Source organism: Trematomus bernacchii, unplaced genomic scaffold, assembly GCF_902827165.1.
Source record: "Trematomus bernacchii unplaced genomic scaffold, fTreBer1.1, whole genome shotgun sequence".
In the NCBI taxonomy this organism is placed as follows: Eukaryota; Metazoa; Chordata; class Actinopteri; order Perciformes; family Nototheniidae; genus Trematomus; species Trematomus bernacchii.
Genome location: NW_022987720.1, coordinates 12911117 through 12929005, shown reverse-complemented (window position 1 = coordinate 12929005; position 17889 = coordinate 12911117). Strand labels below are relative to the sequence as shown.

The following is a 17889-nucleotide window of genomic DNA, read 5'->3' as shown; positions in this document are numbered from 1 at the left end:
TATTTCTCTTAAATGTTGGACTCTCTCGTTGTTAATCGTCTGGCTTCCTATCTATATTGCTGCATTTGAGGATATTTCCAGTAAATGTTATCAGCCAGTGTTTTATCTCAGGAATGAAGTTCACAGCCATAAAACCTGTTTGAGTTGAGTCTGGTTTGTATGATGAAAGACTTGGTGGTGTGACAGTGCGGTTGTTTGCTCTTTTGCACATAATGTCTTTTGCAGGTCACACATGGAAGACTATTTTGTTGAACTGTATTTTAATAAGTTATTGATTTGTTCTTGTGAATGTTGGCAGACAAATGTATTTCCTATTCAACATATTTCCATTTCAAGTGCTAAAACTCCCATCATGTTTTTATCATTAACTTGCAAGTGAATAATGACACCAACCAATGACTTGACTACTTTAGTGCTAACTTGTTTTTATTACCTTATGTCAATTGATGAGTAGTTACATCGTATTTTACAGAAATCCTCTTGACATTTCATCGCATGACAGACAGATGTGGCTTGCATTTACCTCAGAGTTTACTAGCTGTATGAAAGGTTAAAAGTCAACACTCCTTGCTGTGTTAGAGGGAAATATCTCTTTCTCATCGTTTGTCTTAAAATAAATTGTTCATACAATGATTTACATTACATATCTGATCAGGTGAATTCAGGCACAACACAAACAATAAAACTGCTAATTTTAAAGCAAGTGCAACTCACATGATCACAAATTACAGTTTGATATGGGGTGGGAGTGACAAAAAACTGCTTTCAAAACAACTTTTACAGGTTATATCATGTAATTTCTCACTATAAGGGGAAATAACTTTACAGGAAAATATCCATCAATTGTTATATCATCTCTCTGCAGTTTTTTTAACACTTCAAATGGCTCTAAGAAATATTGGAAACATTTCATTCTGAGTAAAAACTATCAAGAAACAAACCGTTTGATATGAAACAAAGGTATTGTGAAACACATGGGACAAAACATTTGGCGGCCACTAAAAATGCAATAGTACATATTTAAAAAGGACCATTAAATGCATCAGAACAATACAATTCCAAAACAGCAAAGCTTACTGTATGCAACAATTATTCTACTTACACATTCTTATTCAAAGAAAAGAACACAAGAGTTCATAGCCGTTTCAAAAAGGCAAAAATACAATGTTCTCAAAAATATAATTCCAGATACTGAAAAGAGTAATCGGGACATCTATGCAGATGGGGAAGAACAGAACAGGAGCGGGAAGACGCTTAAAATCACACACTGAGCTAAAGATGGACAGTCAAACTTTAAATGAGTGGAAATCCTCTTTTAAAAGATTTAAAACATCTTTCAAAACCATTTAGATCCCTTCTCTGTGAAAAGTAGACATTTTTCTTTTACACAGAAACAAGAAACAAACTGTACAGGCGGTGGGAAAATCATAACACCTCTTTCACAACATAATACCAAATCCCAATGAAGAAAATTAAGAAACTTGGCGAGTCTCCTCACATAGGTGATGCTACATCCATGTCCAAAGTGATTGAGTCTGCGGAGGAAAACCACACAGAGGCTAATAATGTTGGTTAATAAACACGTTCTAGGTCATTGAGTTTCCTAGCTAACACAAATGTGTAGTTTGATAGTTTAAATGACTCACCCAAATGTGAAGGATTTGCCTCAACTTCATTGTGCATCAGGGAGTCCAGGGTGCGGGGCGACATGGGGAACAGGTCGCTGGTGTTTCCAGAGTTTGTGCTGTGGGAAAAAAACAAGAAAAAAGAGTTGTTGACGCTGAAATGCCACTTGTTTTCTGCTCGTCAAAAATGTTCATATATAAAACTAAAGTAACAACATATTTTCTTGATGTTGTCTTTCGCTACCAACTAACTTGTGTAAATCAATGCTTTTCTTCATCACACTGATCGCTACGGTGGTTCATACACATACTGTATCAGTGGTTTACTGAGTGAAACGGTCACTCCATAGAAAGACAATTCAGCATTCGTGTCAGTGAGGAAAGTCATGCCCGAAAGAGAGTAGGGTAGATTCAAAATGTGATGGATCTGTGGCTAAATCTTCATTAATGTTTAAATATAAACATCAAAATATATATCTTCAACCACTAAAGACTGGGCTGATGTTGAGCATATTCAATAATATTCCCCGCTTCTGTTTCAGGCAGTGCTTAAACTTTTTTTTTTTATGTTAATGATTGATGTTAATGACCGGCAACTAAAGTAAATGGAGGATGTTTGTTAGTTTGCTGGTGGATTGAACAGGTTGTTACTCAGACTTTTAAAAGTACAATTTCCAGTACTTTGCAGAGGAGGTTCTGTCTGTGTGGTCAACAGGATTACCGATAAAATATTGGTAACATGTTCATGTAACTTGGTGAAAGGGTGAAGAAGCCAATTAAAGCTGGAGCGGATCTGAATCATGGAGGAAATAACCAAATCGTTTTTGCCTTGGTGAACGTCTGTGTTCCCCAAATGCCCTTTTAGTTATATTTCGATACTGTATTTGGTCTTGGAATGGAATCGTGAATGGATTAGGAATTATTTCCCAGTGATAATACTACTTTTATCTGAAATCTGGTAAGAAAACTCTTTATACAAAAAACTGACACAACTATCTAAATGAATGAAAAACGGATTAATAGCAGGGAGATGCTCTTATATTAGGACCAGGTAAAGTGACGGCGAGTAGGAAAAGACAAACAGGTAGGTGCTGCAACTTAAGTGACAAGATGCACACACAAAGCCCTCCCTACATGCCACCTCCCCCCCCTCCCCGAGCGCCTACCCTGGGAATCCGTTCCCAAGCAGCTCACTGTCCGGCAAGTCCATGAACACGGAGGGACACCTACGGAGACAGGTCAGGATCTCACTGAGCGAACCTCAAACCCACCAGCACACCCTCAACCAGCTGCCCTCTGTCTACCCTTTATTTATTTGAATGCAAATACAGTCGAACAGATAGTATATGGAGCATGGAAATGAACCCCTATCTGGAATGATCAGTGAAGACACAACCTGTTATGTTAACTGCAATCTGTCTGAACATAATCTACATTGATCTGGGTTCACAATACTTGATCTGAGAACAGTGCGCCGGCTCCTCTAAAGACAGCGATGACTTGCAGTGAGAGTAAAAAACTGCTTTGTTCTCTTTTCTTGAACATTTGGCAGAATTTGCTACATATTGAAAAAGGAAATCTCAAAAAGGGAATTTCAGGTCATACCAGGAACATTCAGAGGGAATCTCTTTTCTTTATATGAGTAAACAGCTACTAATAAGGACTAAAATAAGTGAAGGTCACAAGATGGCATGAGCCCTTCCTGTAAATATTGACCACTTGAAAAAAAGAAGATACTCACGGGGTAACACAGATGAACTTCGTCTTCAAGTATGGCTGAATAGCTGTCAAAGAGAAAAAGAGTATTAGCACTATCACAAGAAACAAAGCGAGAAAAAACATGCACACTAAACAATATTTGTTGCCTGTCTTAAAGGTGGGGTAGGTAAGTTTGAGAAACCGGCTCGAGATCGCTAGAATTTGAAAATACACAACCGGAGAAAATCTGCCACTTCCTTATAGAGCCCCTCTTCCAACACACACGAACGTGCACATGACCAATGAGGGCACGAGATAAGTTTGTGCACAGATGGAAGGCTGACAGGCAGGTAGGCCATCCAGTTATTTTAGCCGGGCCGGTTAAAATGATTGGTCGTGCTTTTTACAGTATTACGGCTTCCACAGATGACATTTTTGATGGATTTTTTGTCAAAGCACTTAAGATATTCATTGCTATCGGGATGTTAAGAGCATTCCATGGAATATAACAAAAAGTGTATCTCGAGCCGGTTTCTCAAACTTACCTACCCTACCTTTAAAGGAAGCGTAAGGAACACTCACTACTCGTGGAGTCTCCTCCCATCTCAGGCTCCGGCGCGGCTTCTGGCCTGCAGTATTTCCCAAAAGCCTCGTCTTTGGGGATATCAGGGTAGAGGTAAACAAGAGGCGAAACCAGGATGTTGGTGGCATCCATGATCTTGTATCCCATGATGATGTCGGCAAAAGACATGTTGTTGAGCTGCTGCTTGGTGTAGGGCTCCACCGACTGCATCTGGGTCTTTCCTAGGAAAACATACAAGGAAGCTCAGTACCTGAACAGAAACTAAAGTGATCAGCCGGTATAAAAACAACAACAACTCACCGCTGATGTCTTTCTCCACCCATGTGAATGTGATGCCGCCCTCCTTGCTGCTCTCACTGAAGCGCAGCAGGAAAGTGCCGGGGGGTTTTGGGTTAAGAAGGGCCCTCTCCCTCTCCTTACTGATAAAGCCCATGATATACCTGCAGAAAATCAACAGGATATTGGTTTAAAAATAGCAAGTCTATTCTGAAACTGTTGACCACAGCACTTCAAAACACTTGGACTCGTAAACAAAGGGCGACCTCTCACCCTTCGTTCCACAGTGCCAGGATGTACTTCTTCACCAGGTCGATGATGTTGTCCAGCCACACCCAGAAGGAGAAGCCTTTGCCAGCCATGTTTTCCTGGGAAGAGGAAGGAGAAAAATAACTCACAATTGAAGTAACACAATAGCAAGATGGCAAGTTGAACCGTAAGTGTTTTTTTAGGTCAGTACCTTGCAGAACTTGGCCCAAGTGATCTGGCAGCCGGAGTAGTTTACACACGGCCCTGAATGGACAGAAGAACATCCACATTAACATATGAGACAGTAACGAGACTGAGATTAACACAATATCATTGGATAAATGATGACAACGATGTATAGTCTAGCAGCAAGTCCTCAAAAAAGGCTTTAGTTTTCGAGATACCCCTACCTGAGGTAGAACAAAACCCAACAATGATTTTTCTTATCTTTAGGGTCTCCCATTAATTAAATTGATTATTGTCAAATTTTATTTTGGGGGAAAAAATGTTTTTTGGGTTGTTAGACCAGGCCGAATATGGGAAAGGTGACAAAAAAGCCCATAACTTGAGAATGATCACTCTTTTCCTCTTCAGATCTGCTGAGGTATGAACCAGGTGGCTGTCCTACATCAACAAATAGTCAGACAATTATTTACCTACATAAATACTGAATTATAGTCCTGTAAACTTAGCTTTAGTTTAGACGGAAGTTGTTCCTTTTGGTGATAGGAACATAGAACTCCATCACTTTTCTCTCATTTATCAGAAAAACAGTAATCCCTAAAAAAGACACCATTACTGAATTGTCTAGGGTGCTATTGAACACTAACCAGTAGTTGTTTGGACATATCTGGTACAGTTATATTGCAAATGAGATTTCTTTAGACATAGGCCGTAGGCCTACCTCTTCTCTGATACAGTCAAATTCTGAATGGGGGAGAAGTGGCATAATATATGGTCATCATATTTGGAGAGGGAAATACCAGGTGGCTGAACTACATCACCAAATAGTCAGAATAAGAGTAACCCAATACAATAAAGTGTATTAGTTCTAAATTGCAAGCCTCTAAAACATAGGTATAAATAGTACAGGTTTTATTGAAACTGGAACCTTAATTCAAAGTACAGTATATAAATCATCAAATAATTCTGTGAGAGGTCACGTATATAGATACTAGAATAGAATGTTAAATGTCAGGTTCCTCAGAAACGTTAGGGGACACATTTTGACATTCTGCACAGCAGGTGCAGAACTCCGTACAGGTAAGGCCAACAGAGAGGCACTTTCCACTCTCTCCACACTTTGCACCATCCTTGTGTCTGCCTCCTCCTGATCACTGTACAGTGATGTCAAACGGCTTACTCCTGCTGTGCAGATGCTCTTCACCTCCTCCCCTTCGTCAAATCCTGAGTGTAGTCTCTGTGGGGCAGCGGTGACAATGTAGTTGCTCACAAACATGCACAGTGCAGTCTTGTTTCCACTACTCCTCAACTACTTCCTGTAGTTTGGGACATTTGTTTTGCCAGTGATAACATATGTAGGCCTTCCATCACTTGCACCTCTCCTTTGCCTCTCCAGGTCTTTGATTGACTGTGGGCCGTCATACCTGTCAAATACCATGACCACACATTTCCTTTCTTGTTTTCTATATATATATATAATATGTGCCAAACACTCAGTATGATTTTGTGAACGGGTGTGTCAATGCAGGTGCATTTAAAAAAAGTGCAGACCTGTAATGAGGACCCAGCTCTGAAGAATAACACAAGTGTTATAACCTAAAGCAAAACAAATGTCCCAAACTACAGGAAGTACTTGAGGATTAGTGGAAACAAGACTGCACTGTGCATGTTTGTGAGCAACTACATTGTCACTGCTGCCCCACAGAGACTACACTCAGGTGACTCCATCATCTTGGCAGGTGGTTTTGACGAAGGGGAGGAGGTGAAGAGCATCTGCACAGCAGGAGTCAGCCGTTTGACATCACTGTGATCAGGAGGAGGCAGACACAAGGATGGTGCTCCATGCCATACATCTTGCAGAGTCATATTCCCGCATCATTGTGAGGTCTGATGACACAGATGTGGAAGTAATGCTCATATATTATGCAAGCAAATACATGTTTGGTTCATCTCTAGTGTACAAAGAGCAATGTTTCAGACAGCGATATGGTGTCACAACCCGAACCCAAACCCTTGTTATGGAGTCCTATTGGCAAGGGGTGGATTGTCAGAGATGGGGCCATTCAACCAGTGCTATTTACAAAACCTCCAGCACCTAGAGAAGTGAGAGACATTACTCACTTGTATTGCAAAGATGCAAAGTGTGGAGAGAGTGGAAAGTGCCTCTCAGTTGGCCTTACCCGTACGGAGTTCTGCAGCTTCTGTGCAGAATGTCCAAATGTGTCCCCTAACGTTTCTGAGGAACCTGACATTTAACATTCTATTCTAGTATCTATATACGTGACCTCTCACAGAATTATTTGATGATTTGTATACTGTACTTTGAATTAAGGTTCCAGTTTCAATAAAACCTGTACTATTTACACATATGTTTTAGAGGCTTGCAATTTAGAACTAATACACTTTATGGTATTGGGTTAGTCTTATTCTGACTATTTGGTGATGTAGTTCAGCCACCTGGTATTTCCCTCTCCAAATATAATGACCATCAGAGTGAGCATTCTTAATTTATAGGCTATTATGCCACTTCTCCCCCATTTGGAATTTGACTGTATTAGAGAAGAGGTAGGCCTATGTTTAAAGAAATCTCATTTGCAATAGAACTGTACCAGATATGTCCAAACAACTACTGGTTAGTGTTCAATAGCACCCTAGACAATTCAGTAATGGTATATTTTTTACTATAATTCAGTGTTCTTTCAGGTAAATAATTGTCTGACTCTTTGGTGATGTAGGACAGCCACCTGGTTCATACCTCAGCAACTCTGAAGAGGAAAAGAGTGATCATTCTCAAGTTATGGGCTTTTTTGTCACCTTTCCCATATTCGGCCTGGTCTAACTTGGCTCTTTTTCAGGGATTGGGGTAGTTCTAAAGAACAACCAAAAAAAAAAGTTTTCCCCCATAATAAAATTTGACAACAATCAATTTAATTAATGGGAGACCCTAAAGATAAGAACAATCATTGTTGTGTTTGGTTCTACCTCGGGTAGAGGTATCTCAAAATCTGAGGGCCCTTCCTGCTAGACTAGTAGTTCAGATGTAGTTTGGTGATATGATATATGACAAGTCCCTCCTAAGCTATGCATATCAAGCACTATCCAGATGGTTGTTTGCTGTCTAATAGAGGAATACAATGCGTGACCTATGTGTACTACAAGCATGGCAGCTAGGTGCTCTATTGCTCTGCTTGTCCTCCCTCTCTTGGACACTGGTTGAATAACTTTGTATCGAGGCTACTTAGAAAATCTGAAATAAGAAGCTAGAAAGAAAACTTTTAAAACATCTAGGACATTTTGTTAGAATTTGTTAAAAACTAGGACATTAAAGAGGCGAGAAATAGTGAAAATACTGAACTAATGTGAGGAATGTGTGCTTTTGAGACTATACTATACTATAGTTTTCTTCAAATAGTTTTCTATCTGTGTTTTTAATTTAATTTTAATTTTTATGTATGCACCACAACACCAAGTCAAATTCTTCGTATGTGTTAACCTTCATGGTAATAAACCTGTTTCTGATTCTGATTCTAATTATGTTCCTATTGTTTTTGTAGACTTTTAGGCATGGCCGCTCACCTAGTAATTTCTCAGCCAGCGTGGTGAGCTGCTCGATGGTCAGGCCCCTCTTGGTGGTGGAGGAGAACTGCCAGCTGAGCACCTCGGCCACCTGATCCCACGTCCCCACCGGAGGCTTGGTGTAGAAGTTCACGTTCTGCACAGAGACAGCCAGGCAAACATGGTGTAAAATATAAATGTAATTCCCCCTCTACAAACAGATATTCAACTGTGATGTGTCAGCAATCTCCCTCTAATGAGTTCAGCCCCTTTCCAGCAGGGGGTGCTGTCTCACCTTCGGGTGGTTGGTGAGCATGTTGTACCACAGGATGGAGGCCCAGGCGTTGGGCATCTGGCAGATGTTGGAAATGACTACAACAGGCAGGGAATGAGTCTGCACAAACAGAGGAAATATTAGTATATGTTATGCATTGTTATATGAAAAGTCATGCACAATGATGTGAAAATATACCGGCCTTCTTCAGTACATTGTCTTGTAAAAAGGACTTGTGAACCTCTCATTAACAACAGCTCTAACACTAAGAAAGATTCTCCTCTTCTTAGAAAGATAACATATTTTGCAAATATAAGCAATGATAATATTTCAAAACGATAACATGAAGGCTGCAGAAAAAGGATATTTTTGTGTACAAACAAATCTGTTGTGGCTGAAAGCCAGTATTAGGTTTCTTTCATCTTGGTCTTATTAAATTAGAAAAAATTGAGTAACAAGCTAGCAGAAAAAAACGAGACAAAAAAAAGTAAGCATCACAGCATCTTTTGACTGATAATGTAAGCTCATATGTCTCATAACTTGTCTTCAAAACCATCTGCTCTGGCATAAGGACAACAGTTTCTCACAGAGGCTGCACACGTTGCTCTGAAACTCACACAGCTCTTTGTGTTTTGACACCTACGTACAGATGGAGCTCTGTGGTGTGTTAGAGGTTGGAGGAAATACAAAACGAAGTGAACCTGGTTAGGACATGTAGAGTAGATGACGCCAGCATATTAAAGTAGATCATAATTGGCTTCAGCAGAAATACTGCCATCATGGGGGTCGTTAACTGGGTTAATGGAGGAGTAACGGCTCATAAGAAAGCAAAGGTAGTGACAGACTCCGGAGGTGGATGACTTTGTTAATGACTCATGTGTTTGGTGACTAACTTTGTACGGGGGTGTCAAAGAACAGCACTGATATGTCTTTATATTATTCTTTAGAGTTTTTGATGATTTCTGGTGTTACATGAAGCCTACTCTGACATTAAGGAAACACAGAGATACTATGTGATACTGACCTCCAGATCGATCTTCAGGCCTTGATGGTAGACTTCCGTCTCAAAAGTGATAAGATGGAGCTCCTCAGTGACGATCAGAGAGGCCTGAAGAAAACAGATTACTCAAACCACTACTCAAAAAAGCCTTTATGACAGAAATTCATGAAAAAATACACACATTTTGAGCATTAAATTACAATAATGATCAGGAATAGTACTCACGTCGCTATTGGTCCGGCCACCATTACCACATCTCTGCTCTCTCAGGGTCTGAAACAAACAGGAAGTGAGTGCTACAGCAGATCATGAAGCAGCCAAGCAGTAAGAGATTTGCATCTATAACTCACCAAGTGTTTAAACTCTGCTGACAGGCTGCCATTGTTGGACTCTTCCATGTTCATGACTTTTGTGTTGGTACCGAGGATGTTAAACTTTCGTGACCTGGGGAAAAAAAGCATTAAGTGAGGATCTATTCTAAAATATTATACAGTAAGTGCTCAGGCATTGGCAAGTAAATCTTAAAAAGACGTACCCTCGGATTGCAGCCACATCGCCAGATTCCCTGAAAAATCAACAGTTCAAATCAGTAAAGCACTTTCAGCTAAGGTCTTAAATCAATTGTGTGTCTTAGTGCTAAAAACTCCAGATACAAAAACAAACAAACTTACTTGTCAATGCAAACTTTAATTTTCAGCTGGTAATTGAGTTCAGGAAACTTTACCAGTAACCTGAAAAAATAAGATAAAAAGTGTTTAAAACGCATTCCAATATGTAAAAAGATACACTCTCTGTCAAACGGGACATGTCAAATATTTGTTTAAAAAAAGCAGACATATTTATGTAGCATTTGATACTTACCTCACTTTATTTGTGAACTGCACTCCCGTTTTTATGACCAGTGGTCTGTCTGGATGCATGGGCATACAAGGCTGTCTCTCGACCACGAACGCACTGAAAGACAGAGCGGATCATGTTTCAGAGAACGTTTCCAGACTCTCAGGTCAAAGGCCACTTCACTAATGAGTTGCCGTTTTTAAGTGCATCTCACGTCTTCCTCCGCAGAATGGAGACGGCTCAGATTACATTACATTTGATCAATGAAGAGCAAGAGATGCGACTGAAAGCTCTGTATCATTAGTCACAGGAAATTAGACATCGATCATTTTTGAGGGTCAACTGTTAATGATGTGAACACTTGGTGTGTACAGTAGATATGTGTCACATGCTGTACCTCTTCATCAGGTTTCTGAACAAGTCCACGATCTTCTCCTCCAGGGCGGGCCGGTGCTGGATGATGGGGTCTCCTTTGTACGACACCTTCTGCTGAAGCTCCTCCAGCTTCTTGATCTGCTGACGGATCTGGAGCTGGGACTCAGCCAAGGACGTGATCCTGGTGATAGAATTATGAAATGATCCAGTGGTCAGGCTGACTTGACAATACTTGTGGCATTTGGCACATTACAGAAAAAAGCTTTTTGGTAGATGTCTGCATTAAAAGACAGGAGATCACCGAAAGGAAAGCAGAGACTGTCTGTCTGCCAAAATAATCTATTTAATGGTATAAGAGACAACCACAAATACTTCTTAGAAACTGTGTCAACATTTATAGTTCTGTATTATATGTTGAAATGTAGCCCCAAGGCTTGGAGATGCCAGAATAATCATTTTGAAACATTTTACTTATGCAGAAAATGGTTTTGTTTTTTATAAACGGTGCCTCCAATTCAGTTGCATTTTAAGATGCCAGGGCAAGAATGTGGTTGGACGTTTTTTATTGATTTATTTTGAGTACCCATAATGCATTTGGGGATCACTTTAATTTAATTTATGATACCAATACATCATTTACCAGTGTTATGCAATAAATACCCGTGTAAGTTGTTCGAATAAAGTTTTTCATTTGTGCCTTTTTAATATTCACTAATAAATATCAAATTGTTCATTGATCATTAATGTGACCAACAATGCAGCCATGGTTACCATGTTTCGAGGCGGTCCAGGCAGATGTTAGGTGGTCCTCCAATACAGGCAATCTGCTGCCTCCTCTTCCAGTCTGCTAGCTCTTCATCAGTCAGGTTCTTCTGTACATAATCCATGGCGGTCAACAAGCCTCCCATCTCTGTCACTATTTGCTACAAGGAAACAAGACACATTCACATCAGACATGGAAATAATGACTTAAGTGGTCAACATGGTCAATTCGACTGCTAGCTTTACCTCTTTGCATGTTATTACTTCTCAAATTCTAAAGAACAGTAGTAACAGAATAGTAGCATGTAACCCAGGTTATTTTACTGTTGATAGATTATACATAGGTTCCCTGAACGCCTCGCTGACGAGCGTGAGACAGACGCCAGCTAAGCAGCATGCTTTTCCATTGAACAATTATCTACATTTGCAAAGAGAATGTAACACTTAAATATTCTTGGTCTCACAAACTCCTCCTCTGCTGCCAATAATCCATAAAATGTCCCATGAAATCAAACTGGTGGGGGACTTATTATCCTTGTCTTCTTGGTTTTCACTCACAGCTCAATCTGTTACAATGTATTTTGACTTCATATTTAACATATTAAAGCTAGACACCCACCCTCCTCAGCTGGTCCAGCGCACTCAGCATCTGCTCGAGCTGAGCCATCTTCTGTCGGGTGGCAGCTGCTTGGCTATTCCCATTCAGGTCCTGGGACAACTCTGGACAGACAGCGGACATGACAGAGTCAGAAAACAAATGCTTAATATATACATATGAAAAACACAAGTTGCGTTTTAATAAATGTTCACCTGAGACTGAGATAAACCTTTCCAAACAAATTCATATTACTGCTAAAGCTAAATAGATATTTTTAAGAATTTACCTCCTTGACTTTTCAACGTCTTGTAATTGAAGTCAAAGTCATCTTGCAAGTTCTCAAGCATTTTCATCTTCTGTTCCATATCCTGAAGGAAAACAAACGGAGGACATATATTTAAGACAAGACAGACTCATTTTGTCAAGTTAGATAATGTTCAGGAATCTTTTTATTTTATTTGCATCCTTTATCAGGGAGTGTGTGATGGAAACTGACCTGCACGCGCTTCCTGATGTCCTGGAGGTTGTGCTCCAGAATCTGCTGCTTCTCTGTCACTACTGTCCCAGAGGGATGTGCGGCCTGGCCCTCCTGCAAAATAACATATACCGCTGTACCACCTAAGATTCATGACCTTAAGCTTATTGATGTCATATAACGTTAGAGCTGGGTCAGTGTAGCTTTTCTCTACCTGCACAGCAGTGGTGGCCGTCTGCAGCAGCCTCTGCTCCTCCCATAGACAGCGGGCCACGATGCGAGCGATGTCCATGGGCTTCTCCAGGTACTTGCTCTGCAGATGCTGTTTAATCCTGCGCAGGTTATGCTGGTAGAGGACATTGTTTTCCTGCAGGAAACGGCTATACTGCTGGTCTATTTCTCCCAAGAGGTTGTGGAACACCAGGGTGGCGTGTGACTCCTTATTGGCAGCGTAAGCCCTTGGAAAAAGAGAGGAGAGGATCATCAGGATATGATTATTATCTAGTTCCTTTTAAGAGCTTGTAAAAGGTGAAGAGTTCACACCTGCTTCATTCAAACTTCCTGTATAAGGAAGATTACTGGGGGGACACTTTTAGGATAATACCTTCTCTGTATAATCTAAATACCCATTGGACAGGAAACACTTTTTGCAGGTTATATTACTATTTCAAGTGTTAAGGTGCACTGTGATACCTTATATGCATGGGAGATCTGTAATGGTGTCATGAGGGAATAATAAGGCATGATAGAGAAGAAGGTAACAATGAATGAACATAATAGCTTTCCAAAAAGGTAGCTATTATAGTTAGTGGCCCTCTGCCAGTCTGGAGGTTCAAAATAAATGAAATGCTATATTCCAGCAGACAGCGGAAACAATATGTGCTTTCATAACAGTTTAGTTTGTTTGTAGTGTCGTGGACAGTCCCCATTAATCAACTGTCACAAAAAAGCAGCTTTAGCCAACATTGATCATTTCTAGCTGTTGTCCCCGGCCAGATGATAATAGACCCCCTTAAACAGAGCCCAGGAATGAAATGATTCCTCACCAGTCCTGACTCTCAATCCAGGGGGCGAGGAACTGCCGCAGCTCCATGGGGAAGCTGTCGCTGTACAGGTGGTAGAGCTGCTCCAGATACCTGGTCTCCAGCTGCTGTAACTGGTTCCACTGGGCCATCCTGACTTACACCTCCTCAAGCCTACAAACAGAATGGGGGTAACAACATTAATATAGCAGAGACCATTTTGGAGGAGACCAATACTGACATTTATTGTAAAAAGAAGTGTCACTGACAAAAGAGAAATAGCTAAATGTCAAGTTTTTACTGAAAATGAAAAGAGGCTCCTGGGAGGGTTTGTATTCTCAACAGCCACTTCCTGTTCAGAGAAACACTACGCCTCCACCGAGAAATATAGATAGACTCTCTTAGCACATAGAAATATATGATCTTGGACCGGGGTTCTGCCCTATCTGCCTCAAACACGACCACACTTCCTTTGTCTATGCTTTTGAAAGATATAAGAAACCAGAGAAACACCCTTTTTGATATATAAGATTGGATCTAATTACGTTCCTTTATATATTCTTTAAGAGAAGCACAGTGCGAAAAGAACAGTAAACTCTCATTAATCCTCACAGCCTGCAGAGACAACCATTATCCATCAGATCCACATTTTAGGTTCTGTTGCATTCTCATCTTAACATAAAACAGCTACACTGTTCCCCTGAGGGCTGCAGACTGTAAACTAACAGACCCTACACCAAGTCCTCTAGAATTCATATTTAACAACTAACGGAACCCTTTATTTAAGCCTCTTACATTCAAGAGGCTTGCAACTTTCAATACTGTTGCATTACCATCTAAATTCTGCCTAATCATTAGTGATTTGTAGAGTGACATTGCCCAATAGTTTGCAGAATTTAGATAAAAGATCAGATTTTTAACTAAACTCTGATGAACCTTGATAACTGATGACTCAGAACAGTTCTCTACAAGAAACTACATTTTGCTTTCTGTTTCCAGGAGCTTAAGTATTGCTTCTGCTGATAAAAAGAGAGTGCGGAACATACAAAAAGTTAAAACAAGTGCCTGAAATGCAATCAACATGTGCCTATGTTCCCACATCAGTGCATACATGTACTTTATGAAGCCCTACATGAATTAGTCTGCACACGTAATGCTTTTCCCATCCAAATGTACATACATAATGGGAAAGCGAATTATAAACTCCTCTTAATATAAAAAATCCAATGTAATACAAGCACTAACTAGCTAAATGAATACTATACACTAAAATACTCATCTCCCATAGGGTCAACAAAACCAGAACATTATAAGCATATTATTGTCATTATATTTGTTTACACAAGAGCAGACCTTCTGGCAAATGTTCGCATAATAAGCACTAGGGTAACTAACTAATATTAGTGATGTGTAAGGCTCAGTATGGTCTTTATAAAAAAAATTGTATTATATATTGTAAGGGGCTTTAATACGTTTTAGTGGCATCGCAGTGTACGGCTTTCTTGTGCATTTTTCCGTTTAGGGTAACCTTAAACCTAAACCTAAAAGTATATGTTTAGTTTCACCTGAATCACGTCAGTTCCAGAAATGGCTCTCACTGACATCATATGGCGAGGTTTTTTTTTTGTTGCATCAAGGGACATAACCAAAATTATCTAACAAACGTGACACAAGTTCCTCTTTCCCTGATATGTGAAAAAGGTGCATCTGCATGGTGTGGATGTCTGGGAATAGAACCCTGAGAGTATCACATCGATCAAGAGCTAACTCATGGGAGAATAGGTTTCTTTTTTTCTCATGTTCTGAATTAGGCTAGTATTTCCTGCTCTCACTGTTGGTGAACTTGGGTTAAAATTACAAATAGTATCTCAGGATCATTAAGGTACATAAGAGCACGATGTGACTTTACTGTATCATCTGTTTCCCTCATCATGCCTTTACATTTATTGCATTACATTTCCCACGATTGCAACACCTACATAAAGTGGATGATTGCTATGGCACATTGTCTATGGGCACTCTCTGCAGGATGATCAGTGACCCAGTGTGTACAGTCCCAAAGGTGGCACACTACTGTATGATAATTAATAAGTCATGGAAAAGAAAATGCTAGAAATGTGCCAGCTGTTTGTCCAATTGTCGAAAAATGGTAATCTAGTCACAGGGTACAAAAGGACAATATAATTCCTTTACTCATGTCACTGATATTCCAGTAAGTGCTTCCTTGAGCAAACTAAGAAATCAGGAAGCATGCCAGGTTTCCATTGATTGGCTTCTATTAAAACAGGTGAAGACAATAGAACTGTTATGAACGTCATAAAGTAAAGTCATAGTGCATTTCACGAAGTCACCCGTAGTCTCTAAAAAACATTGAATACAGTCAATAGTGTAATAGCACACTTGATACATTGTGACTCACATCTGTAATGACTGAAACGAAAATGATGTATAGAAATGTCTAAGAGTGACATATAGTAAGTACACAACTAAGATTCTGAGAAGGGCTGATCGTCCCTAAAATCTCCTTTTTGTTCATGAAACCGTTGAATCATAGTGCAAACTAAGTGTCATTCATGTTGTCCTGCAGATGGTTTGGCGATGGGCGTGTCAATTAAAGGCAAACACAACAATGACCTGAATTTGACTTTGTCTAAATATGCATCCAGTTTGAGCTAATTTCAGTCCTGTTTACCAACAACTGCCGTGTGTATAATAGTCTCTTTTTTTTTAAAGGCGATTCAAATCACATAAAAAACGAGAACATTTTACAAGACGAATACAATCACATTACAACACTTCTAGTCTAAGTTGAAATATAATCAGGCCCATGGGGCGATCAGAACGGGGAGTAGCTGCAGATAAGACGCAGTAACACTTTAATAACTTGTGTAACATGGTGGACACGGAATGGCTTCCTCATCATGAATAACTTATAACCGTCACAATGTTACAACTAGTAGAGCAGTAGCGCTATGGCTAACAGGGCTAGCAATGCATTAGTGTGGTATGCAGTAACATAACAATGAAGAAAATCCTTAAGAAACATGTACCATTGCATGCCAAAAGCAGAAGTCGCCTTTATAGTCGCTTACCTAGCTTGTTGTTACTCCTTCGGAAAGTTTCTCCGTATATCAAACGGTTACCCTTTCTACTGAAAAACACTGACAATAAAAGTCAGTGGTGAGCTTTGTATAAAATTGGACGCAAAAAAGCCAGAGGACACACAGAAAAAGGTCGTTAACCGTGTAGGTTTTCTTGCCAACATGGGAAATTCTTCGACGATACAGCCCTTTTCACCAAACCCATGCAGTATTTCAAGAATGACAGCTCTAACAGCCAATACGAGTCCGTTATTCTATACTAGCCAATAAGAATGCAGCTTACAAGTAGGAGAGGCGTGCCTATGTTGAGAACGTCGTGTTTACTGCTGTCGCAACTGCGCTGTTCCCGCCTGCAAACCCTCCCTACGGATGGAAGGCAGAGGAAGCCAGTTTGCTTATTTGCTGCGGAGGGAGGGCAAGCAATTCGACAGAACAGCTAGGCTGGAAGTCATCTGAGTTACTGGCAGTGTCGACGTCATCTAGAGTTAATAACAGTCGAGCTCTTCATTCACTATTGACCTTTTGTAATCATAATTGAATACTACTAGATCAAAACACACATATACTGTATATTAAAGTTAATAACATTTGGGGGGAAAAGATAACAGGAAGTATATATTATTTAGTAAGCTTTTATTAAAATTGAAGTGGCAAAATGGGACCTCAAAACTCAAAACAAATGGCAAGCTTCTTTATTTGAGTATAAATTAGAAACAGCATGACAGTAGTGTGTGACATTGTTTAGTTTTAAAATAACAATATGTCTGTATTTTTCTTTTTGCCGCTGCTTTTAATTGAAACTGAGCGGTTGTGTTTCGTTTTTGGTTAATGAACATTTGGGGCTAGTAACCCCAATCAGTGTCTGGGGACTTTGTCCTGGCTGATTTACTCTGTGTATGCTGCTCCATATATGCTCCTATGTATGTGCCATACAAGCGTACACAGCTCATGTTCGGAGAAACCTTAAAGAAAGGCATCAGTAAAATGGAACTTCTGTGTGAACTATTCATATCTTAAACTGCACTGTAACTTTTTATTCATGTACACTTCCCTTGTAATGCACTTACAAGGTTCATGTACTTTTTATTAATGTATTTTTTCTCTTAATGTTTCTTTTATTATCTTTTCTTGTTAATGACTGTTTTTAAATGCCTTTGTCTGAATGTCTTTCATTTTTGTAAAGCACCTTGAATTGCCTTGTGTTGAAAGGTGCTATATAAATAAACTTGCCTTGCCTTGTATAAGCTGTGCATGACCTACCTCACGCTCATAGCAG

General features: G+C 39.8%; 1 protein-coding gene across 4 annotated transcripts; it reads right to left on the bottom strand.

Annotated features, from left to right (window-relative positions):
- Positions 1-400: 400 nt before the first annotated feature.
- Positions 401-16801, bottom strand: stat3 (signal transducer and activator of transcription 3 (acute-phase response factor)). Of its 4 annotated transcripts, none has more exons than XM_034144053.1 (24): positions 16605-16801; positions 13537-13686; positions 12705-12948; positions 12512-12604; positions 12302-12383; positions 12037-12137; positions 11427-11578; positions 10678-10836; positions 10305-10397; positions 10115-10174; positions 9979-10008; positions 9794-9887; positions 9669-9716; positions 9468-9551; positions 8465-8563; positions 8191-8326; positions 4643-4695; positions 4456-4550; positions 4207-4346; positions 3906-4127; positions 3367-3409; positions 2792-2851; positions 1647-1744; positions 401-1559 (listed from the first exon to the last, which is right to left on the bottom strand). In XM_034144053.1, exons 2-24 carry the CDS (start codon positions 13662-13664, stop codon positions 1495-1497), a joined length of 2379 nt encoding a protein of 792 aa, XP_033999944.1. In that variant the 5' UTR covers positions 13665-13686; positions 16605-16801; the 3' UTR covers positions 401-1494. The 4 variants fall into 4 exon arrangements, with proteins under 4 accessions (XP_033999944.1, XP_033999945.1, XP_033999946.1 ...); XM_034144054.1 differs by having other exon boundaries at positions 401-1535; XM_034144055.1 differs by lacking the exon at positions 2792-2851.
- Between the last annotated feature and the right edge of the window lie 1088 nt (positions 16802-17889).